This window comes from Rousettus aegyptiacus, unplaced genomic scaffold (assembly GCF_014176215.1).
Source record: "Rousettus aegyptiacus isolate mRouAeg1 unplaced genomic scaffold, mRouAeg1.p scaffold_m13_p_9, whole genome shotgun sequence".
Classification (NCBI taxonomy): Eukaryota; Metazoa; Chordata; class Mammalia; order Chiroptera; family Pteropodidae; genus Rousettus; species Rousettus aegyptiacus.
In genome coordinates, this window is record NW_023416312.1 from 36663988 (window position 1) to 36688130 (window position 24143).

Below are 24143 nucleotides of genomic sequence, written 5' to 3' on the forward strand. Positions count from 1 at the left end.
TCCATTCCACTTCCTTAACTCCTGGGCCTGTCTTCTTCCCCTCCCCACTCTATTCCCACTGCAAATAAGGAGTTCTTTCCTAGTCAATGTGACTGTGAGTGATAGTATTTTATTGTAAGGAACAGATGCAATAAAGATAGCAAACTGCTTTTTACCTTATCAAATAATTTGCCCACGCATTTTGTCATTAGTTTATTTCACCACCCCATTCCTGCTAATGTACATAAACCTCTCCCAAAAAAATCACAGACCCTGGAATGAAGACTTTGAAGGATATTTTATTTAAAAGTTTTGTAAACAGAATTATGCTCACATATTCAGCAACAGTGAAAGTTCAATTTAACCTCTCAGTTTAGCCCAGTTTCCTGGAGCACTTTCTCAGACACCACAGTGACTTCACTTGAAGTCAGACCTGAGGAGGTCCCTTCTTTCCCTCCTAGAAGCCAGTTCCAAGAGAGGTGCATGGTTGTTGGCATCACAGGAAAAGGAGGGAAGAGCATGCAGGTAGTAAAAGAAGAAGGGGTGGGAAGGAAAGAGAAGAAGAAGTGGATAGGTGGGAATATTCAATAGCAGCAAGGATTGGAGGTAGACCCATTGTGGGTACTGAAAAGTGTTTAGAAATAATTAAAAAGAATTGTAAATGAATATATCCAAAAATAAGTAAAAAAAAATCTGGAAGAGGAAATCACTTGCCTATTCCTGCCAACATATTCAATTTCCTCATTCCCGTCTATGCAATGTGCAGCGATAACATTTCATGTCTATTAGTGACTACATATTGTTATTGTAGCTAAGATAGTGTGGTTAATATTGAATAATATATTGTGGTTAATGATGGTTAATATTCTATTTAAAATATTATGAAAAAAATCACAGAGATGGGAAGGAGAGGGGTAAAATGTGGAAAAGATAAAATGGGAACAAGAAGAAGTCATGGAGTTAGGATATTTTTTCTGGGTTCGGACTTGGCTGACCTGCATCTATTCAGAGTCTCTGGGAATCTCCAAAGGCCTCCATATGACTCTAAGGAGCATTTTTTCTAGGATCAGTATGGAGAGTGCTGCTACAGTCTGGCTATGCTTAAGCACTGCTGGTACTGATCACCACCAATACCATAACTACTTGTTGTCAGATACCTGCAGTTGCTATCAATACCCACAGCCAATCACCATTGGTATCCATAAGTGACTAATGTTAATATCTTACTGCTACTTTCACTCAAAAGTCCCCTTCTAAACTATGGATTAGTTGGGAGGATAAGGAACAGGGATAAGGGGATGGGAGGGGAGAACTTGTTGAGAGGGATATGTAGCACCAATCCAAGAACTATCCTCTATCCTTCCTGGTCACTCCAGGATTAAGAGAAAGGCCTAGGGTGGGACAGGGGAAAGCTAAGGCCTAGCTGGCCTTGTCCTTAAGCCCCTTCCTTCAGGGTGTCTCCCTGATGATGGGGAGGAGTCTACCCTTCAGACCATGGTTAATAAATCCTGACTAGCAGAAATGGCCATGATCTAGGACTACTCTTGAAGGATTCTTTGCCAAATCCAAGGCCAGAAATCCTTATCTGTAACCAAAATCTGACAAGAGGAAGAAATAGAAAGTGGGGTCCACTCCTCTTGACCAATGGACTCATTACAGGATCCCACTGGGCCTCAGTTTCTGGCGAGCCAGGGCTACAGCATAATAGTGCTGGAAGCGGACCAGGAGCACAGGCACCAGCAAGACACCAGTGCACATGCCCACGGTGGCTGTGACAGCAGCAGTGAGTTGGCCAAGAGCAGAGAGGGGGTACACGTCTCCATAGCCAACAGTAGTGAGAGTTATGACAGTCCACCAAAGACATGTAAAGATGTCTCCAAAGTGGGGCTCTCCCTGACCTGGAGTGGATGTGCCCAAAAGCTCCCCATAGAGGAAGAGTAAGCCAAAGAATAAGATCTCAGCCACCCAAATCAGGAGAAAGGCACACATCTCCTTCCAAGAAGAATGGAGGGTGTGAACCAGGACTCTCATGGCCAGGGACTTTTCAAGAAAACCCAGGAGACGAACCAGCTTGAGGACATAGAGAGAACGAATGGCTCCAAGTGTTAAGCTGAGACGAGGTTGCCGTTCAGCCTTGTCGCCCACCATCAATTCCACCAGCACAGGGAACAGACAGAAGATGTCAGCTAGATTGAGAGGCCTACACAGAAAGCGCACCTTATCAGGACAGGAAATGGCCCGAGCAAAGAGCTCAGTTCCAAACCAAAGGGCACAGAGCAGTTCAAGGTAGAGCAGGTGCGGGGCACGGCGGTACACCAGACCATTGTTTTGCTGCCGCTGATGGCTTCCCCCCACTCCTACCCCATGTCCGCTAGGAGTGAAGTTGGCATAGAAGTAATCCAGCTGGACCTCTGTCTCCTGGAAGAAGATGACCAGAGCACACACGGCAAAGAGTGTGGAGATCAGGGAAAGGCACTGGGAGAAAAGAGGAATGTCAGAAATATCCCCATTTACCAACCATCCCCACTTTTCTAACTCCCACCCTTATTTGCATCTTTTATGGGGGAATCCCCTCAAATTGTTCTGTGTTTCTGTAGATTCAGGGTCCAAGCACCATGCCACGTGTGTGGCCATTGTAAAAACTTCGCAGGGACCTTTGGGAGTAAAGGTGTCTACCATGGTGCTACAACACTGTTAATAAGTTAATTACCTTGGCCCCTAGGGAAGACTGGGGTTGGTCAAGAAGAACCCAGAGCCATGGCTTCCAAGCATTCCGTAATCCCTGGTCTTCAACGGGGTTCAGCAAAAGGCGCTCATCCATGTGGGCATTCTCACAGGCCTCCCAAGACAGAAAGTCTTGGGTTCTGGTCTCCTTGCCACTCAGCTTGAGCCAACAGCAAGGTGCCAGAGGTGCTTCCTCCAGCCCCCAATAAGCCAACTCCTCCTCTAGGACATCCCGACAAATGTTGGCAGGACAGTGCAGCTGCCGAGTACGGTAGTAGCCCAGCACATAGCCAAAGAGCTCAGGATTTCGATCAAAGAAAAACTCTCGAACCGGTGGTCCCTGAGCAGCTGGGGTGCCAGGTGGGGGTGGTTCGGTCAACTCGTAGAGACGGGTGCCTGGAAAGGCCCGCACAGTGCTGATGTAGGTCTCATGGCGCATGCCCCCCACGTTCAAGATCAGTTTATCATCCAAGCCCTCCATGGCAAACTGTGAGCCTGCTTCTTGGCTGGCTCGGATCCGCTAGCAAGAGAAGGGATAACAGGAGTTAGGATGAAGTCCTCCTGTTCTCCTCTTCCCTCTCAGGCTTGGCCAGGGGAAGGAGGGGACTGAGGGACATATAAGTGATGTGGCAACCCAGGCACTCAAGGGGGACTACTCCCGACTGGGAGCTGAAGGTGTCCTCTGGGGTCTCCAAGAATCATGACAGCCAGCTCTCAGGTGTAGTCACAGTGACTAGCCAGAGTCTCTCCTGGGCTCTGCAATTCCAGGAGAAAAACTAATCTAGCCCAGAACCATGTCTTTCATGGGCTCTTGGGAGATGCCTGGTGGCTCTGAGAGAACAATCGTGCCATGGTACGCAGTAGGGGAGTCACTGACAGGCAACTTCAGGCTAAGTGGCCAAAATGGGGACAAAAACATTTCTTAATCCTCTGTTCATAATTTTGAAAACTTAGGGTGAGGGTGAGGAGGGGGAGACACTTGTGGGGGAGGGAGTAAAAAGAGAATCTGCCAAGAAAAGCTAAGTGCAGGGACTTTGGAGTTAAGATGGGTATGATGGGGAACCCGGAGGGCCTTAGAGATCCCATGGCCTCCACAGGGAATAGGAAGTGCCTGACTTGAGAAACTGGCTGGAGGGTCAGCAGACCTGACAGCGATGGTTTTTGACTCCGACTCCCCTGGCACTTGGTCCTGGGCACCCGTTAGCAGCACCAACAGCACCAGAAGCACCAGCAGCAGCAGCCTTCGTGGGTCTCTCAACTGGGTGCCCTAAAATTTCTTTGGGCTTAATAAGTTCCTTGCCTGGGAACAGAAAAAGGGTAAGAATAGAGTAGGAGTGCAGAGGAGAGAGAGAAGGTGGGAGGAGCACAGAAAGGCAAACCAAGGAGGTCGAAACACCTACCCAAATTAACATTTTAGTATCCCCTACCCCCCCCCCACAGGCAGCCTGTCGGGGCCTCCCATGTTTGTCCCTGAGGGCAAAAAAGGATGAGGGAACAGGCAGCAACCTCCAGTCTGGGAACATCACACATCCCCCACCCATTCCCCCCACCTCTTAGACAGTCCTTGCTCACTCACTTGGTTGTTTTGCGTGGTCCACGAGCACTGGCAGTGAAGGGAACAGTGGCTGGCTGGGCGGCAGGGCTGGAAGAGGTGGGGCGGGTGGTGTGGCCAGCATTGCTGCTGCCTCCGGAATTTGTGACTGCTGCATAGAGAAATCTCAGGCCCCCGAAACAGGGTGTGCTAATGGAAGATCCAGCGAGGAGCAGAGGTTTTCTAGGAGCCTCTTGTTCCTGCTGTGGCCAGAGAAGCAAGTGCTGAGAGGCAACAATTTGACTCTGAGCTATATGTGTTCCGCTTGCTTGTTTAAGGAGGCCTTCCTGGCCCCCAGCCTGCAGAGAATCAGACAAGAGACCCTGGCCAACTTTGCTGCTCCTCCTTCCTTTCCCAGCTTAGTTCCAGCCCAGAGCACAGGGAGGGGAGGAGGCAGCTGGAGGAAAAACAGGAAGTTAGGTGGTCAGGCTCCAGCCAAGAGGCCACCTCACAAGACCAGTTAATAATTCTAACAAGTTTCTCCCTCCACCCTACCCCCACCTAGCCCCTCTCTCATTCGCCACCCTCCCCCCAGCTCTGCTACAATCCTCCTATCAGAAGCCCGAAAAGGAGGAAGGGTTATGGGGGGAGGGAGAAATGAGGACCAGAAGACATACTGAGAGGCCAGATGTGCTCCTGGCTGCATCCAGCTGTTTCTGCCCACTCATTTTTCTTCCTTTTTCTCCAGAGGTTCTGGTGCCAAGGATGAGAGTAAGAATGGGAAAAGAGGAGGGACAGGGGAATGAGCAGCCTCAGAGAGAAGCTTGCTTGCCTGTGGCCCTTGCTAAAATTGGCAGAGGCCCCAGCCCCTTAAGATAAGCCACATCTCCTCCTCCCCTCTTCCCAAACTTCTATCTCTTGGACCCCTCCTGGGAATTGGGCTAGTCTCTTATTTTGCTACTGATGAGTGTTTGCCAATCAACCACCCAATGTTAAATTCCAAGATAGCCTTCACTCCTACCTCTTGGCTTAGCTCCCATGTCTCTCTCTCATCACCAGACTGGAAATTTCTAGGAAGAATGAAGATTTCTACCACAATTCAACAACCTCCCCAGCTCTTCTTTTTCAGCCCATCCCTCAGAGCCAGGGCCTAGTTGGACTGAGAGTTCCAAGACATATAAGCAGGCTCCTGGCTCCTCTTTTCCCTCTTAGTCACTGCTTTGCTCTAGGGCTGATGGACTTCAGGGTAAGAATGGGGAGAAGAAAAGATGGCTATTTTTACCTCAGCCACACAAGGCAAGCAATAACTTTGGCATTTCAGCACTTTTCAAGCGTGGAGGGTAGAGGTAGCAGCTTTCTCTCTCAATTTCCTGGCCCCTTTCCTTCCCATGTCCTGCTCCTTATCCACACTGGCCCATTGAAACCAACCAGTCTCTTTTGTGATTGTCCCATCTCCTTCACCTATCTATTGTCTACTTATTGTTCTACATTCATCTCCAGTGTTACCTCTTTAGGGTAGCCTTCTCTGAATACTTATCCCCAAGACAAGATCCTGACCTCTGCATTCTCACAACTTGCTTTAGCGTTTTTATTCTAGAGCACTACTCAAACTAAAACATTATTATGTATGTGTACATTGCTCCATTGTATTAGTTTTATAATTGTTGCTGTAACAAATTTCCACACATTTAGTGGCTTAAAACAACATAAATGCGTTATTATCTTTTGGTTCTATAGGTCAGAAGTCCAACATGGGTCTCATTTGACTAAAATCAAAGTGTGGCAGGACTCCAGTCCTTTCTGGAAGTTCTAAGGAAGACGGTTTCCTTGACTTTTTTGGCTTCTAGAGGCAGCTCACATTCTTTGACTCTTAGCTCCTATTCCATCTTCAAAGCTAGTAACAGAGGATGGAGTCCTTCTCATACCTCATCGCTCTGACTTTTTCTTCTGCCATTCTCTTCCACTTATAAAGATCCTTGTGATAACACTGGATCCACCCAGATAACCCAGGAAAATCTTCTGATTTTAGCATCATCTAATTAGCAATATTAATTCCATCTGCAACCTTAATTTCTCTTTGCCATGCAAAATATAACATATTCATAGATTAGACTCCAGGGATTATGATATGGAAATCTTTGTGGGGGGCATTAGTCTACCTTCCATATCCATCTAAACTGTAAATTTCCCAAAAGCTAAGACATATCTGATTTATAGCTGCAACTTCCTCCCCTACACTCCTCCCTCCAGCCATGTGTCTGACACAGAGTGGGCACTCATCAGTGACTGAACAAACACATTTATATATAACCTTTCATAGTTACCAGATCTCTCACTTTTCAGGGAACAGACTTCTTTCTTCTGTAAGTCTAACCTAAATAACATATGCTTTGTTATCCTAACTGGACTGATGCCAGGTCCTGTGAAAACTCAATTTTTTTTTCGTTATTTGCTCCTGGTTAGTGAGCTCTAGCTAGAAACAAACTGATAACTAGCCCTGACAATGCAGCCATTTCAGGGGCAGTTAGCCAAGTCTCCGAGGATGGTTGCCCCATTCTTGAGGCAGGGCTTCTTCCTGTTTCACATAGGTCAGATCTTTAAAGCTTCTACCATTTGGGTTGCAGGAGAAAATAGGAGAGTGAAAACCCCATGTAGGAAGATCACCCTCCCTCAAGTTGTCCTTCCAGGCCTCCCCTTCTGATCTAGTCAGGCCTGCCTGCCCCTTTCACCTTAACTGTTCTTTGGTAGCTTTCTATATGTGTAGAGGAGTGGGTCTTGCTCACTCTAAGCTGGAGATTTAGAGCTCTATCCATATCTTGGGAGTTTATTTCCTATACTCTGTACAGAGTTGTGCATGTGAAAAGAGCTCCATAAACCTAGAATCTGGCACCAAACCACTTTTGTAAACTCTTTTCCCACATCATTCATTCTGCCACTTGAAACGTTTCCCCATTTCCCCAAAACAGCATAAATAACCTATCCACTTACCTTTCCTTTAACTATTCCTTTTGCCAAGAATGCCTGCTTTTTCCTCTTTTTCCTGCCCTCCATTTCTCCAAAACACACACACACACACACACACACACACACACACACACACACACTCAATCTGTTCATCTTTCAAAGCCCAGCTAAAATGGTTCTCTGTCTGTGAGACCATCCTTACCATCCTGTCAGAATTTATCCCCACTCCCTCTTCATCTCCCTCCAGCAATTTGTAGTTCTATTTAGTATGGACTCCATTTTTCATTGTGTACTGGTTGTTTGTTTACTCATCAACTTCTCCACTGGCCTGTGAATACCTTTGGGGCATAAGCATCTTGGTTTCCCATCCACCATTAACTCCATTCCCACTCACCACCACAGCCTTACCTCCATCGCACAGTACCTGGCACCACGTTTGTGGTCAGTCATTGTTTATTCAGAAAATGAATGGTTCCCTCATCTTTTCCCTGTTACAATGGAAAGCTCAGGAGAAATCTTTGTGTGTGTGTTAAAAAGTCCTCCTGCTTTCATAACTCATGTCCTCCTCACCCACAACTTCACACACAAAACTTGGTTCTTGTGCTTTTTAAAAAAATATTCATTCTCTGTGTGACCCAAAGGCCCAAAATTGCATCACTCAAATGACTGTTAGAGTACTCTCATATACTTGCAAAATAATGAAGCTGGAAGAAACTTTGGGGACACCCATATGCTTTCCAGGTCACAAAATGAGGAACTGAGACTCACAGAGGGCAAGTACCTTCATCATATTTGTAACCACGTCAGAAGTAAACCCCTGGAAAGATTTAAGTTCAGTTTTTTTGTTTGTTTGTTTGTTTTGTTTTTTACCTTCAGTTTGCTTTGCACACAGCCACCACCTATTAGCCTTAAACAGAAAAGTTAGTAAATAGCGCCACACAGCGGATAAGAGGCTTAGCTTCACCAACTGGCCTTGTTCCTAGAAAGTGGAATTCCCAGCCACACCCTGCTCTCACTTTCTCCCCTGAAGGATAAAGGTGACAGGGAGGCCACCTTCCAGATAATCCACAGGATATCCACATAGCCACACCTTCTGGAAGCAAGAAACGGGACCCAGTCTTGTTACCCACATCTTACACGGGAATAGAAACAACAGGCAGCTTGGGAGCCAGAGAGTCAGGCTTCCTGAAAAGACTTGGAAGAGAGGATTCAGACCTTCCTTCTCTGAACCAGCTTTGAAAACTGTTCCCTGGGCCTGTGCTGCTAGATTGGCTATTTAAAAAATGTTTCCTTGCCACAACTGGCCTGCTAAGAACTGGCTTTACATCCTGACACAGGCTTCTCTATCTAGAATATGCATATTTAAAGAGCCAGAGTACATGGCTGCAGAGGACATTTCCATATTGTTTCAATAGAAGTTTTAATAAGCTAGTTTGGAAGTTAAAAAGCTGGACCTTTCTCCTCTTTGGACATGGAATTTCACCTTAGTTGATCTCCCAAAGTTTTCTTGGTCAGCTTCTAACAGGAATCTTCTATGTCGTAGGTCAGAGGAAAAGGAGGTTTAATTTCAGGCAGAAAAAGGGGAGCAGGTTTTGTGTCATCTGCCAAGAACTGACAGCATGCCTCATCTGGAAATAAAGATTCTTGGAAGTTTAGGAAACAAAAACTCCCTAGGGCTGCATCAGGCTAGGTCCACCTGCTAGGTCCACCTCCCCTCAATGAGCCATCATCTTTGAACCCCAGCTGGCCTATGGCTGGATGCCTGGGTAGAAGGAAAAGGTAAGAAAGAGTTGGGCTATCAGGAAAATAAGGCCTGGCCTTAGCCTGGTTCTGGAATAAAATTGGGAGCAGATGACTATAAATCAGGCAGAGGCCCAAAGACACATTAGGCAGGAGTCCTGGGATAAATGAATCTTTCTTCGGTCCTCTTCCATCTGCATTTTGAGTTCTAGGAATCTGTACAAAGGATGAGGCCCTGAATAATCTGGTTGCTGGCAATCTGGGGAGAAAAAGGGATGCTTAGAAAGCTGGGTAAAGGGAGGAAAGGATGATAATGGGATGAAAAATGGAGAGCACTAAAAGATGACAGAAGCTCAGATATGGAGTTGAAGCTTATTTTGTGGGTCGGGGTGGAAGTTATGCAACCAAATGATGTTTAAATTAAATGATGTTGAAATTGATTTCCTGGTTGGTTGGCTTGGAACTCCTAGGAACAGAGCAAGATACCCTACCCTAATCCAAGGTCTCAGACACAATTTCCTCTTCCATCTACCTTACTCTTTAGGCCCAAAGTATATGATGTTATTGTCCCTTGGACTTGTCCTTCCATCCAATAAGGGTGCTAATTCTGGAGCTGGAATGTTCTAGTACTCATTCTCTAAGGCCTTTAAGTATATAGAATATTTTATATGCTTTAACTACCTTTCAATGCCTAATACTCAATTAGAACACAGGAACAATCTGCTCATGACAGGTTACTACTCAGATGGCCATCTAATTAGCATCCCATAGCTCTGTGAGGTTGGCAGAACAAAGGAAGTTATTTCCACTTTACAAATGAGGAAATTGAAGCTCAGAGATGAAGCTAATTGACTTAGAATCTCAGTATTGGAGACATCTGAGATCACTCTGGTCAAAACCACCTTTTCATGCTTAATTCCCAGTTCCTTCCACTCCCTAATGCCCATGGCAGTGACTGAGTAGCGGCAGTACTTGAACATCTCCAGTTACTTGGAGATCACTATGATCTGAGACAGGTTTCATTCAATGCCCACAACTAGGAACCTGGGGTTTAGGCCAAATTTAGAGAAGAGCTGGCATCTGATTTTGAGATGCTTGCTGTTTCCCAAGATGGGAGATCTTACATGGCTTTAGCTGGTTTTCATCAGACATTCTCTGACATTGTAGCAAAATCAAGACTCAAGGCGGGGGGGGGGGGGGGGGGGCGGGGGAGGGCAAACCTACCTGAACAAAGGGACAAAATAACAAACCATGTAGTACTTAAAATAAACCTTTAGTCTAGAAAAGCATCTCAGCCAGGATGAGGATAGAAGCTGTGGGTAAGGCTAGGATGGCAGAGAAAGAGGAAGTCCAGCCAACTCTATGGAACCAAGGAGATTTGAAGGATATCCAGCCAGCCTGGGATTAAGAATTTGGGTGCTGGCCAGAGGTGACAGCATGGTGTCTGATTCCAATCTGGGGTGCTATAACAGTTATGCTACTTTGTAAAGACCATCTGGGTAGCAGCTGTAACATTGCCGATAAACATCTCCTCATCCTTGGTCAGAATGTAAAAGACTGAAGTAAAAGAGAAATCTAGCGCCCTTCTAGCTATGAGCTAGTTTTGGAGTTGGAGGTGAGGACAAAGAACCAGAGATGCTAGTCCTATAAATATTTTATCAGCATTGTATTTTATAAGTAATAATCAGCAAACATAGAACTACTATTAAGGGGAAAACTAGGGCCCAGGGAGAAGTTATTATCTACATGACATTTAAACTAAGCAGACCATTTGGTCCATTTTGATCACCTTGATGCCCCTAATTGATTCAGTGGTAAACAATCAGCCAGTAGAGCTTCCTGGCATGAAGCTGATCAAGTAGTTTCTCTGACTGAAGTTTTTGCTTTCCCACCCCTTACTTTTTATTTATGGAGACGCTGCCTGGATCTGAAATGTTTTTTCTGGTATTCTCACTTCACTTAGATGCTCAGAGCATAGAAGACAGAGGCACTTCTAAACCTATCCAATGACAACAGCTATTCTCTCTGCCCATCCTACCCTTGCCAGGCTTAGACTCTACCTGCACGCAAGTACAGAAGCCTGAGGGAAATAGCTTGAAGCTACTTTCTCTATTTTTCTCTATTATCTATCTATCTATCTATCTATCTATCTATCTATCTATCTATCTATCTATCTCTTTCTTCCTCCCTCCCTTCTTACTTCCTTACTTCTCTCCCATGGGCTAATGAAGGGCTCTTAACTCCTAACCCAGGGCCCATCTCTCTATGCACTGCTTCCCCTCTACTAGCAGGGGTTTTGTCTTATCCAGCTCATCCACTCATCACCCACTCACTGGTTTTTGCAGTAACCATGTTTCTCTGAGGAGACCCAAGGAAGCAGGAGGAATGGAATTTGTTTTCCTTTTTCTCTCTTGACTTAGGGAAACTTGGTGAAAGGAGAACCATTTCCATGCTGAGAAACACAGTTCTCTAGTTCCTTATACTACTCCTTGAAAGGCGTCTTCTGGTAAGGGGGGGTCTTTGTTGATTTTTTTTTAAATAAAGCAAAGAATTTTCTAATAAGCAAGGACAAAGAAATTAAAGGAAGAAAATGGAAGGGAAAGGAAAATAAAAAGAGGGCTCTTTCTCAACTGGGGTTGGCAGCTTGATCCCTAGAGTCTCACTGGGACCTCCACTGAGTTCTGGAGGCCCTGGAAACAGTGAATTGCTCTACAATATCTGCATCCTCTCCACCTTGCTTGGTTTCCCCGCCAAGAGTTAAAGAATCATCTTTTGTGCTGCTGATGTAATTTAATGCATTTGTGAATACTCATTTTGGATGCTTGGGGCCAGGAAGTGATAGGCAGGAAGTCAAACAATGAAAGAATGGTGAGGAGGACTGTTGGAGAAGAAGAGGAGTGAGTAACAGTAAAGAGACAAAATAAGTTAAGGGGAAAACAGATTTTTAAAAATAGGTTGCAGAGAGGATGGCACCTCAACAACTAGATAGATAAATCCTGCCAAAATATAAAGACTCTTTTCCAATTTCCATGAAAACCCTCCACCAAGAGGGCACCTAATGAATACAGCCCTGCTAACGTATGAATTAGTGAGGTAGACTTTTACAGATAGAAGAGGGATCTCAGGGCCCATCTAGGCCACCACTTCTCTCTCCTCTCCACCACTTTGGAAGTGAAGAAACCTAAAAGGAAGGTACACCAGCAGGTTAGCCACGGCTATATTTTCCTGACTTGGGGAAAGAAATGAAAAAAAGGCTACTGGATGCATTCTATAACCATGAATCCTTAACATAAAGAACACTTCTGAGGTTAGATTTTCAGGTTCTCTGGTAGGCTAGTGGGGGATAGATTGGGGGAAAAGGACTGTTTCAGTGTCTCTCTAGCTACATCAAAAATGCTGGAGTAAAGAAATTGAGGGTATGAAGCCCCAATTTTTCAAGGAGGCCCTGAAAAAGCAAGCGCTCTTGTCCCTACCCAGCAATATAGATCACCTGCAGCTCAGACCTTAACTCCAAACAGGAGGATCACAATATTTTTATCCAGAACCATGGAAAAAGCATATGACAGCAAGTTGATAGTATGTTCTGAAAATAAGAAATGCACGCGCGCGCGCGCGCGCGCACACACACACACACACACACACACACACACACACACACACACACACCAGGGCAGGAAGGAGTTTAGGGTGGATCTTAGCTAGTCATTTTCCTCCAAGCCAGAGAGAGGTTCCAAGATGTCGCTTGAGCAACCAGAGCCAGCCTCAAATTCCCAAATAATGCAGTAATAATTTGAGAAGAGATTTTCAGCTAGAATTAGGGATTTCCCTAAAGAAGCAATGTGCTGTGAGCAGAGCTGTATAGAACGGGAGTCTCCAACCCCCAGGTCTCAGACTGGTACAGGTCAGTGGCCTGTTAGGAACCCAGGCCACACAGCGGGAGATGAGCAGCAATAGGAAAGCAAGCAAGCTTCATTTATATTTGCAGGCACTCCCCAGCGTTAACATCATTGCCTCAGCTCCACTCCAGATCACCAGGCATTCGATTCTAATAGAAGCACCCCATCCCTGGTGACCAAAAAGTTGGGGACAACTGGTACAGAATATTTCAAAAATTAGCTGTGCTGTCAAGACCAAAGCAGTCATTTTCATATTATTCTGCAAGTATATCTACCATCCAATATATTGTTCAGAGCTCTGATCTCCACACTCCTGATTTCTCCAGGAAATTAAGCCTATATGTCATCTAGTTTATTTTGCATGCAGATATGCCTATATGCAACCTTTAAAGATCCTTTTCTTATAACTGCCCTGAGAATAAGGCAAGGCGATTTACAATATAATAATAAATAGTATAATAATACATTATATGTAATATAATAATAAATAAAATTTATAACTAGAGGAAACTGAGACCAGAGCAGCAAAGAGATTTGTCTAAGGTGGCAGAATTAAAAAGAGCCATACCTAAATTTGCCAAACTCCCAAGCTAATGTTCTAGTCCCTAAGTTTTCACTCCTAGCATAGAGGCTGAGGAATATGAGACCATCAAAACTTGGACCCAACCCAAAGAACAGGAGAGGTGGGATGTGTATGTAAGGGTCTGAAAGGTAGAGGTGGAGTCAAGTAGGAAGCCCTCAGGCCTGTGTGCTGACATACAAGGTTGTAGCTCTGTAAATTCAACTGTTTTCAATGGATATAGTTGATAGCCTGGGAGAGGAAGACATCCACTTCACAGGACACATTCTTCATCTATAGAAAGTAGACAAGATAAGGTTGGACTCAGGGGTAAAGCTCAGCTATCTTTGAGCCAAGCCAGGGTGTCAGCTGTCATGCCATGGTTCCCTGGCATAGGCCCTAGGGAGCCAGAGAGGTATAAGAGAATCCAAAGCCTAAGCTCCCACACAAAGCCATGTCCAATCTTAAGCATTAAATTCACCCTTACAAAGTACTTACAGACATTTAGCAGAGCCCACAGACCCACATCCCAGACCATCTGGTGAAAGAGCTTCTGGATCTCTCATCACTAAAGGAAGTTGGCACAGTGGAAGTAGGTGAGTTTGGCGTTCTGTAGAGCAAGGAATTGGGGCCAAAATGAGAAAATTGGACAGCTGCTCTGACCCAAGGTTATGAGACTCCTCCAATAACCTCTCTCTTCCTAGACATACATTGACCTCCTCCCCCATTTTTCCGAGAAGAAGTAGTAAGGGAGGCCAAACCATAAGCAGGAGAAATGAGAAAGGGAATGAGGAAAAGGGATAAGCTGGGACAGGAGGCCTTTGGATCTTAGAGGTGAGGAATGATGAGATAGTTAGGTGGGCTTTAGATGACTTAAGTTTTTACTGAGGAATTAATCTAACAGGCCAAACCTCAGAAGGAGGGGTAAGCTCTTTCCCAGACCTTTCCTCATCCTTCACCAGCCTCTCCTGCTTGGAGAAACAGGGCCCAGGTTACCACAGGGAACAAAGCAGAATTGAGCAATTGCAGTAGAGACCATATAGCCCACAAAGACTAAAATATTTACTATCTGGTCTTTTTTCAGAAAATGTTTGACAACCCCTGCACTAGAGGGCTGGGAAAGTCTCTGGGAGGTAACTTGATTCTATCTTGGTGGGGAGGCGGTAGTGGAGGAGTCAGACAAAGCTGTCCTCAAATGCACAGGGATCTGGGTCTCAGAGTCAGAGTACTAGTTTCCTCTTTCTCCCCTGTGCCCATATTCTGCATACTTGGGCCTTTGAGCAGTGCTGATTCACCCACCTAAAACCTCCACAAAATATACAGTGCTCCCTGCATCCCTAAGTACACATGCAGTCATTCCTTTCCCACACATTTTCCACATCAAAGAAGGAACTTATGCAGAGAGAGATGTCAAGTACCTGGTACCATGCCATACTCCTCCAACTGATAGAACATGTCTGATAGGCTATTTGATCCAAATCACCTTCTCATTGGTCTCAAAGAGTACATTCAGGAGAGCCGGCAGCTAGGCCCAAAAGGGATAACTCTAGATCACTAAGCACAGACACATTAATCAGGACGGCCTCTCATAGATCCCGGAGTCTAAATGCATCCCTCTCCATTTACATATGGGAAAACTGAGGATGAAAGAGAGGTATAGAATTTCCTGAGGTTGTTCTACAAGTAATTGGTTGAACTGGAACCAGAATCTAGGTGTCTTGACTCTTGAATCAAAGTGCTAGGCATCTCATGCAAACCCTTTACAGACAGGGAAAGAAAGTTCCAGGAAGGTGAAGGTATTTGCTCAGGGTAACACTGCATGTTAAGGACAGATCTAGGGTAAGAATCCAAGATGACTGAATTCTAGACCAGGGTTCTTTCAAAACAGTGTTATGCATCTCACCTAAGTCCCCAGAGAAAGACCTGTCTAAGATTCTCCAGGTCTTAATGGAAAGGCCATACTGACTATCATGGGCCACTCTAGTGCCTCCCCAAAAGGGGAGGGGAGTGATAAGAAACCTTCATGCCTCACCCTTTCCATTCCTAGAAGATGGCCTATGCCAAGAAGGTTTTGGGATAGCGATACCAGAGCATTTTTCCCTTCCTCTCTCTGCTTTTTCTCCCCACTATACATTTGGGCCCTCTGCACTCACCTTCTCCAGGGTCTGGAAAATGTTTTTTAAGCCATATAGGCTCATCACTGGTACCAACATGCTACTGTCAGTGATGCCTTTACACAGGTAGCTCAACTCCAAGCCAACGGCTTGGACACAAGAGAGCTTCAAAAAAGCTGGAAAACTTAGTCCCTGAGGTTTTTGGTCCCACTGCCACACTTGGCAGTTTCCTTCATTCAGCCCTCTGTTCTTGCGTTGTTGTTGTTGTTGTTGTTGTTGTTGTTTTAATTTTCACCTAGGAAAAATGGATGTCACCTTAGATTTAAAAAATAATGTAGTACAGTATTGGAGTGTATAAGTGTGTGGTGCAAGTCTTCTCTGAACAGAGGGCCCTGGGAACAGAGAAAGAGAATTAGTCTGAGTCAGAGGAATTGAATTCTAGTTCAGATTCTTCCAAGTTTCTCAGTGGTCTAAGCAAGCCACTTTTCCTCTCTGGAGCTTAACTCTGACTTACAGGAGATATCTCCCTCCCTCTACCCTTTATTCTTCCTGTGGTGTCCAGTGACAAGCCAGTTGGCCACTAAGTCTCTCATCTTACCTGACAGACCAGACAAATAATTCTTGGAAATAAATGAAGTTCTTCAGAGAGAGGGAGCTATCTAGCATGTTGAGCTCAAAGATAGAATGGATCTAGGTATTCAGAGTAAAGATGCTGTGGTAATAAACAGCCTTCATGGCTTCTTTGCATCTGGAATAAAAAGCATCTCAAACAAGGTGTTCATGGTCCTCAAGAGATAGATGATCAAAAAAATAAGACAGTCCTCCTGACCAGGTGGGGTGAGAGCTTTCTGGGCTGGGAAGCAGAAGGTTATGTAGTATCTCTATAGGCTGAGTGATTTTGGGCAAGACACATAATATCTCTGGCTCTCTATGTACCTAGGAAGAGTAGTTGCTGCCTACTTTGCCCTAGCTCTCCAGGCTCTTATGCAGAGTGAGGAAATGACATCCATGAAGAGCTCAGGGTTCAGATAAGAGAAAGTCTGTCTAGTTGGCTCAGATGCAGGATCTTCTTTCCACCCAGAGACTCCCTGACTTCTGTCAGAGCTTAAATATCTTTCTTCTCCACCAAATTTTATTTCCCAGGAGTTAATCCTTTTTGTCCAAGCCCCTCATTAGCTTGTAGAAGGGAGTAGTGGTAGCAACTTACAGCCAGAGACTCCAGTTAGGGATGGTTGGCCTCCTAGGTCCCCTCCAGGTATAGTCTCTTCTCTAGTTACTCCAGTAGTAGCTGGAGGACCTTGGAGAAGTCTCCGAAGTTGACACCACCACCTTTCCCTGTTCTGCCTGTAGTCACCCTTGGGACTGGTAGCACACTCCAGTGACCTTAAACCAGGTCCAATGAGCACCCAGGAACACACACAGGCTGTAAGACATTAGTTTTCTCATTCATCCATTTCACTAGCTTTCCCAGAGCTCCTACTCTGAGCCAGACACTGTGCCTAACATCAAGCCAGGCACTGTGCCTAACATCAGGACCACAGTGGGGACTAACACCCAGTCACTACCATAAAAATGCTATAACACATTAGCAAATAATAATAGCACCCTCTATATCATTGTCACATAAACTTTTTGGAATGTGGCAGTGTTTAAATTAATATATAATATAAGAAATATACATAAATAATCATGTGCTGTGATAGAGGGATGCACAGAGTGCTAGTGGAGTTAAAGAGAGGGGAAGCAAACCAGGTCTTAGAGACAAGGGAATATTTGAACTAGAACTTGAGTCATGAGTAGCCTTCTAGGCAAAGGGGATGAAGAGAAGACCAAGTGGAGAAAATGCTACATGCAAAAACAGGAACAGAGACATGAAAGAGTATGGTGGATTCCAGAATAGTGAAGAGTTCTATAGAGCAAAAATAAAAGGGAGAGTAAAGAAGAGGAAGAAGGAGCTAATGTTTAAAAAACAGGTAGAGGCTTGATTATAAAGAGCCTTGAATGCTATGCTAAATTAAATTTTTTTCCTGATAATTACAAGGAACCAACAAATTTTTTTAGTTCAGTTTTTAAAGCAAAGAATTGTTATTGTTATTGTGTTATTTTATTTTTTAGATCTATTCTTATATAGAGAGAGATATTATTTTCAATTACTGTGATATATGATGGTATATTAGTTTCAGGTGTATAACATAGTGATTAGACATTTATACAACTTACAAAGTAATCACACCAATAAATCTAGGATCCATCTGATAACATACATATTTATTAAAATATTATTGACTATATTCCTTATGCTATATTTTACATCCCCATAAGTATTTTGTAACTACCCATTTGTACTTCTTAATTCCTTCCCCATTTCACACATTCCCAACACCTTCCCATCTGTCAACCATCAAAAAGTCCTCTGTATCTATGAGTATGTTTCTGTTTTGTGTGTTCATGTATTTTGTTCTTTGTTCCACATATACGTGAAATCATATGGCATTTGTCTTTCTCTGCCTGACCCTACTCAGCACAATACCCTCTAAGTCCATCCATGTTATGGCAGATAGCAAGATTTCATTCTTTTATGACTGAATAATAGGCCATTGTATATATGTACCTCCTCTTCTTTATCCATTTATCCAATGATGGGCACCAAGGTAACCTCCATATCTTAACTATTGTAAATAATGCCGTAATGAACATATGAATTCACATGTCCCTTCAAAGCAGTGTTTTGGGTTTCTTCAGATAAACGCCCAGAAGTGAGATTATTGGGTCCTTCTTTGTCTCTTGTTATATCCTTTGTTTTAAACTCTTGTTTAATTGGCTAAAAAAGCTGTGGTACATATATACAATGGAATATTACTCAGCCATAAGAAGAGATGAAACACTGCTATTTGCAACAAATGGGTAGATCTTGAGATAATCATGCTAAGCGAAATAAGCTAGACAGAAAAAAGTTGAAAATTACATGATAGCACATATATGCGGGATATAAACCTAAAAGCAACAAATGAACAGGACAAACAAACAGAAACTCATCGACATAGACAATAAATTGGTGGTTACCAGAGGGGAGGGGGGAAAAGTAGATTGGGTAGAAGGGGTCAAATATGTGGTGACAGAAAAAATATAACTATGGGGGGTGAATACACAATGTAAATATATCTATATACCTTACTGTTAAAATGTACAGCTGAAACTTATCAGATTTGGTTAACCAATGTCACCATAAAAATAAATTAATTAATTTTAAAAATAAAATAAAATAAACTCTCTTTTGTCTGGTATGAGTATTGCTACCTCAGCTTTTTTGTTTGTTTGTTTCCAGTTCATGAAATATATTTTTCCATCCTTTTACTGTCAGTCTCTGTGTGCCTTTGCATCTGAAGTGAGTCTTTTGTAGGAAGAATAAATAAGGGTTTTGTTTTCTTACACATTTAACCACCCTATCTTTTGATTGGAGTATTTAATTCTTTTTCATTTGAAATACTTGGTGATTGGTATGTATTTATTGCCATTTTACTATTCATAATTTTGATACATATTTTTTTTCTTTTTCTTAAAAAAAGTCCTTCCAACATTTTTTGTAATACTGGCCTGGTGGTGATGAACTCCTTTAGCTTTTTTTTTTGTCTGAGAAGCTCTTTATCTGTCCTTTGATTCTAAATGATAGTTTTTCTGTATAGAGTAATGTTAGTCATAGGTCCTTCTTTTTCATCACTTTGAATATTTCCTGCAATCCCTTTGCCCTGCAAAGTTTCTGTTGAGAAATCAGCTGATAGTCTTATGCAAGCTCCATTGTAGGTAGTAACTGTTTTTCTCTTGCTGCTTTTAAGGTTCTCTCCTTGTTTGTAGAGAAAAAATGGCATAGATAATAGAGGCTCTGTTCATCCTTCTTGCAATGAAATCAAAATTGCAAACAGCAAGAAAACTCACCTCGGATGTAGATGAACAAACCCTACAACTAGTGAGAGAAATAAGAAATCACCCTGCAATGCGAGGAGGTAAGACAGGGCGAGGATGTGAGGCTGCCCAGTCCCCAGTGGCTGAGTGGGACAGAGGCCATAGCAGTGGTAGCCAGCAATTGCGTATGTCTCTTAAAGGGGCCATGCCTATGAGTGGACTTTGGTGGTGATGGACGTGCTTGCTCTGAGCACCAGCACCAGGTCGAGTGCTCAGAGGGCACCAGGGACCTACAGGGGGACACCGAGTTGTTGCAGTGAAGGCTAAAGATGAGATTCTCTCCTGGGCAAAAATGGTAGTGGTATCCATTGTTCCTCTGTTGAGCGTCCCCTCTCCCAGTGTGTGGACATAGTATCGTCAAAGCTGAGACATCATCAAACTGGAAAACAGAAGTTACTCTGCTCAGAGAATTCCCTAAAACTCTGCCTACTCCAACTCGGACCCTACTCAAGCCACATATAAGTGTATCCTCAGTGAGTCAGGTGTCCCTTGCTGTGCAGCTCCTAGAGTCACGCTGGTGGCAGCTGACTGCGGTTTCTGGCATGGCCTCTTGAGGCAACTATAAGCACAGCATCTGTGGATTGCTTGCTGAATCTTAACAGGTAACCCCGAGGGGCACAGGCTGGGGCTAAACTTGGCCTGCATCCGAACCCCTTTCAGGACTATGCCACTGGACACCTACTTCACAAAGCCACATTAATAAGACTGGACACTTAGGAGCTTTGCTTAGTACATAGAAACAGACACGGAAAGGCAGCCAAAATGGGAAGACAAAGAAGCAGAAAACATATGAGAGAACGGAACAAAGATCCAGGAATAATGGAGTCTAATGCAATCTAACAGAAGCAGAGTTCAAAACACTGGCTATAAAGGTGCTCAATGAACTTAAGGGAAGAGTAGATGACCTCAGTGAGAACTTAGCAAAGAGATAAAAAAAACTACAAAAATTGAAATGGAAATTATAAAAGGGAACTAGTCAGAAATGAAGAACACATTATCTGAGATGAAAAGTATATTAAATGGAATAAACAGAATGAATAAAGAAGAGGATCAAATGATCTATGTAGAGGATGGGGAAGCTAAGGACACTCAATCAGAATGGCAAGAAAAAAGAAGCTAAGAGTATAATAGTACTTTAAAGAGCCTATGGGACACTATTAAATGTAAAAATATCCATGTCATTGGGGTACATGAAGGAAAACAAGCCATTGAAGAACAATTTTAAGAAATAATGATAGAAAAGTTCTCTAAACTGGTGGAGGAATTAGACATAAAAACTCCAGGAAGCCCAGAGGGTCCAAAAAAGATAAACCCAATAAGGCCTACAACAAAACACATCATAATTAAAACACCAAAGGTTAAATACAGAGAGAGAATCTTAAAAGCAGCAAGAGAAATGCAGTTAGTTACCTACAAGGGAGCACCCATAAGACTGGCAGCTAATTTCTCAAAAGAAACTATGCAGGACAGAAGGGCTTGGCACAAAATAGTCAACATGACGAAAACCTGGGATCTACAACCAAGAATACTTTATCCAGAAAAGCTATCATTTAGAGTCGAAGGACAGATAAAGAGCTTCCCAGACAAAAATAAGCTAAGGGAATTTATTAACACCTAACCAGTATTACAAGAAATGTTGGAAGAACTTTTTTAAGAAGAAAAAACATGTATCAAAAACATGAGTAAAGAATGGTAATAACTACATTCTTATCAAAAAGAACCTCAAAAGGAAAAGAACTAAGTGCTCAAACCAAAAGATAGGGAGGCTGAATGGATAAGAAAGCAAGACCCCTACATATGCTGCCTACAAGAAACTCGCTTCAGATTAAAAACACAGACTAAAAGGAAGAGGATGGAAGAAGATATTGCCTTGATGAATCTAGAGGGTCAGATAGAGAAAGACAAATATTGCATGATTTCACGTACATGTGTAATCTAAAGAACAAAATTAACAACAATGACAACGAAAGCGGGAATATACTCATAGATACAGAGTATATTTTGAGGGCTACTAGACGGGAGGCGAATTGGGTGACAGCGAAAAAAAGGCAAAGGAATTAAGAGGTAGAAATGGATATTTTCAGAATAGACATGGAAATGTAAAGTGTAGCATGGGGAAGATGGTTAATAACATTATTATAAATATGTAAGGGAAAGAGGGGTACTAGATTTAGTAGGATGATCACTTTGCAGTTATGTGAATCACTGATCACTATGCTATACAACTGATATTGGTGTATTATTGTATGCCAACTATAATTGAAATAAAACTCATTAAATTGTACAATGTAAATACAAGTAACACATTGTCTATTATATTTCAATTAAGGTAGAAAAACAAACAAACAAAAATCAAAACAAAAAAAAAGATTTTTTCCTTTCTTTAACATTTGGCATTTTAATTATGATGTGTCTTAGTGTGGGCCTCTTTGGGTTCATTTTATTTGGGACTCTGAGCTTCCTGGGGAAGTATGTTTACTTTCTTCTCTAGGTTAAGGAAGTATTCTGTCATAATTTCTTGAAAAAGTTCTTCAATTCCTTGCTCTCTCTCTCTTCTGATATTCCTATGATACAAATGATGGCACACTTGATGTTGTCTCAGAGGCCCCTTAAACTATCTTCATTTTATTGGATTCTTTTTTCTTATTGCTGTTCTGATTTGGTGTTTTATCCTACCTTGTCTTCTAAATCTCTGATTGCACCCTTTGTTTCATCTAATCTACTATGGATTTCTCCTAAGTTATTCTTCATTTCAGTTATTGTATTCATTATTTCTGACTGGTTCTTTTTTTTGTTTGCTTTCTATCTCTATTTTTATGTTTTCTATTTCTTTGTTAAAGTTCTCAGTGAGTTCATTTACTCTTCTCCTAAGTTCATTGAGCCTTCTTATAACCAGTGTTTTGAACTCTGAATCTGGTAGATTGCTTGTCTCTATTTTCTTTAGTTATTTTCTGGAACTTTGTTCTGTTCTTTTATTTGGGATATGTTTCTTTGTCTCCCTGTTTTGGCTACTTCCTTATGTTTTTTTTTTCCATGTACAGAATAAAGCTGCTAGGTCTCCCAGTTTTAGTAGAGTGGCCTTATGTAGTAGGTGTCCAGTGGCCCACTCTCCCTAGTCACCTGAGCTGGGAGCTCCAGGTATATCCCTTGTATGGGTTGTGTGTCCCCTTCTGTTGTAGTTGAACCTTGTTTGTTATTTGCACACCAAAGGGAGAGATTGGCCCTTGGCTGATTGATTTTGAGGAATGGCTGTTGACTACAGTCGAGGAACTCTTGGCCAGGGGCTGACTCTACAGAGCAAGATTCACTTTAACAGGGCTCTCGTTCCTTCCCAGTCTGCTTTTTGGGTGTGTCATCCTTGGATGTGGCCTGGATGGTGCTCTGGCTCAGATTGGAGCCAATCATCAGGTGGATAGGCTAGTGGCTCCTGGCATAGGCTTTGCCAAGTTCAGCTGCAGCCTGTACCCTGCCCAAGACCACCCGACATGAGCCACTAAGCAATCCACAGATGGCTGTCATCCACGCTTGGCTTGGATGTACCTTGAGAGATCATGTACCAAGGCTGGCTGCCTCTAGTGCTGGGCTTGGGGTGACTTAGCAAGAGGTACAGAGAACACTGACCCCAGATGCTGCTTGTTTAGGTTTTGTGAACCTTTGAGAGATTTTAGTAGTAAAGTCCACAAGCATGAACCAAGACTGGCCATTTATATGGATAATCCACTGGATGTGGTTTGGGTGGGCCCACAAGTTGAGTGGGGCAGGGTCTTAGGGAATCACCAAGGCAGGTCAAACAGTATTAGCCAGGTTGGTGAAGACTCAGACATGGCAGCTGCCTGTGTCTACACGCTGCATTGAGGAAGAGCTCAATGAAAGAACAGTGCCCTGTGCCAGCACTTCTGTCTGGGAGAAAATTGTCCTTCCAGCCCTTGCCATTCCTCCTTTTATGTCCTGGTGCCTATTTAGCTGATGTCCCAGCGCTGAAACTCAGAGCAAGTGAGTCCATCAGCAAGTAAGTTCATACATGGGTTATTTAAAAGGAATGCCTGGGACTCCCCTAGCGCTCTGTCTAACTCATCCACAATCTCCTCTGATTTTCACATCCAGATTTTGTGGGGCCTTCTCTGCCCAGCACTGGAACCCTAGGCTAGGGAGTCTGCTGTGGGGCTGTGACCCATCATTCCTCCAGGGAGACCTCCACAGCCAAGATACCCCTCACTATTTTTAACCACCTTTCCCAATTTTTAACCACCACACACAGTGTGAGACCAGCCCATTTCGCATTTCTGCCTCTCCTACAAGTCTGGAGGCGACTTCATCTGTATGTCTTTAGTTATAGGACTTCTATTCACCTAGACTTCAGGCAATTTTTAATTACGATTGTTCTGTAGTCGTAATTTTGATGTGGTCATAAGAAGAGGCAAGCACAGCATCTACCTACTATGCCGTCTTGACCAGAAGCCCCCTAAAGCAAAGAGATTCCATAATATTTAATCGGGACTGAATTCTTAAGCTCTCCTTAGATCTGTTTCTCAAACTATAGTGAGTTTTAAAGTAAACTTTTAGAAGGCCAACTTTTAATGAAATAGAGAGGAATAGATATTTTTTAAGTACACAAGGTGAGTGTAAGTATTGTTTCATTAAACTTTTGTTTCAGGGGCATGTATGTGTGCACACAT

General features: G+C 43.3%; 1 protein-coding gene across 1 annotated transcript; it reads right to left on the bottom strand.

Annotated features, from left to right (window-relative positions):
* Positions 1-258: 258 nt before the first annotated feature.
* On the bottom strand, positions 259-4688 carry LOC107500971 (potassium voltage-gated channel subfamily C member 1). The gene is made up of 4 exons (XM_016126715.2): positions 4280-4688; positions 3849-4003; positions 2690-3223; positions 259-2454 (listed from the first exon to the last, which is right to left on the bottom strand). Exons 1-4 carry the CDS (start codon positions 4410-4412, stop codon positions 1633-1635), a joined length of 1644 nt encoding a protein of 547 aa, XP_015982201.1. The 5' UTR covers positions 4413-4688; the 3' UTR covers positions 259-1632.
* Positions 4689-24143: the final 19455 nt, after the last annotated feature.

Excerpts from the sequence above, each read along its gene's own strand:
- LOC107500971 (XM_016126715.2), bottom strand. The coding sequence starts at position 4,412 with ATGCAGCAGTCACAAATTCCGGAGGCAGCAGCAATGCTGGCCACACCA. Across the intron at positions 3,224-3,848 it reads TCAAAAACCATCGCTGTCAG|CGGATCCGAGCCAGCCAAGA; the intron begins GTCTGCTGACCC and ends TTCTCTTGCTAG. Across the intron at positions 2,455-2,689 it reads AGTCTTCCCTAGGGGCCAAG|TGCCTTTCCCTGATCTCCAC; the intron begins GTAATTAACTTA and ends CTTTTCTCCCAG.